This window comes from Phoca vitulina, unplaced genomic scaffold, assembly GCF_004348235.1.
Source record: "Phoca vitulina isolate PV1807 unplaced genomic scaffold, GSC_HSeal_1.0 scaffold2, whole genome shotgun sequence".
Classification (NCBI taxonomy): domain Eukaryota; kingdom Metazoa; phylum Chordata; class Mammalia; order Carnivora; family Phocidae; genus Phoca; species Phoca vitulina.
The window spans coordinates 64,618,468-64,619,251 of record NW_022589705.1 but is presented as its reverse complement, the minus strand read 5'-3'; the positions used below and the strand labels follow the sequence as shown (position 1 = coordinate 64,619,251).

Sequence of the window (784 nt, the reverse complement as noted above, 5' to 3'; positions counted from 1 at the left end):
CTCACTGGCAGCCACAGCCCGCACTGCCAAAGGCGTGGACCCCCCCCCCGGGCTTACGCACACCCACGCACGCCACCCACGCACGCCGCCCACGCACGGAGCCCCCCCCAGCCAGCCCCGCGCACACGCACGCGCCCACAGAGGACCCCCCGGTCGCTGGCGCACGGGCGCGGGCGGGCAGGCTTTTCCGCCCTCGGGTTTACAACACCCCCCTCTCTTCCTGCGCTCCAGCCGCTCCGCGCCGTCGGGAGGAAGGCGGTCGCTCCGAGGGGCAAAAGGGGCGCCCGGGCCGAGAGCCGCCCCCGTGGCCGCCCGCCCGGCCCTCCCGGCCCTCCCGCCGCGGCGCTGACCTGCCGAGCGAGGCCAGCGGCTGGCCGAGGCTGTAGAGCAGCGCGCGGCCGGGGGCGGCGGGGGCCGCCAGCGCGGGCGGGCTCAGCTGCACCATGCGGCCGTCGCCGGGCAGCTCCGCGGGGGCCGAGGCGGGCGCGGGCCCCGGAGGTCTGCACAGCTCGGTGGTGGGCACCCGATGGCGCGCTTCGGCCGCCGCCGCGTCGCGGCCCTTTAAGTCCCGCGCGGCGCCGCCCCCACCTGCGGGGCCGCCCCCCGGGCCGCAGCGTGCGCCCAGCTCGATGACCGGGGGCTCCGCGGGGGCCGCGCGGCTCGTCTCCTTGGCGACGCCGTTCAGCAGGACCAGGTGCGGGGGGGCCATGCGGGCCTCGGCCGCGTCCCGTCCCTCTAGCGGGGGGTCACTGCGGGCCGCCTCGCTCGGCGGCCGCTCCGTCAT

General features: G+C 79.7%; 1 protein-coding gene across 1 annotated transcript in view; it reads right to left on the bottom strand.

The window, feature by feature from the left end:
• The window catches only part of TAL1 (TAL bHLH transcription factor 1, erythroid differentiation factor), a 9,396-nt gene extending 8,612 nt beyond the window's left edge, over positions 1 to 784 (bottom strand). The window contains exon 1 of the mRNA XM_032429597.1: positions 351 to 784. Coding sequence (XP_032285488.1) covers positions 351 to 784 — 434 coding nt within the window. The remainder of the gene's footprint in view (positions 1 to 350) is intronic.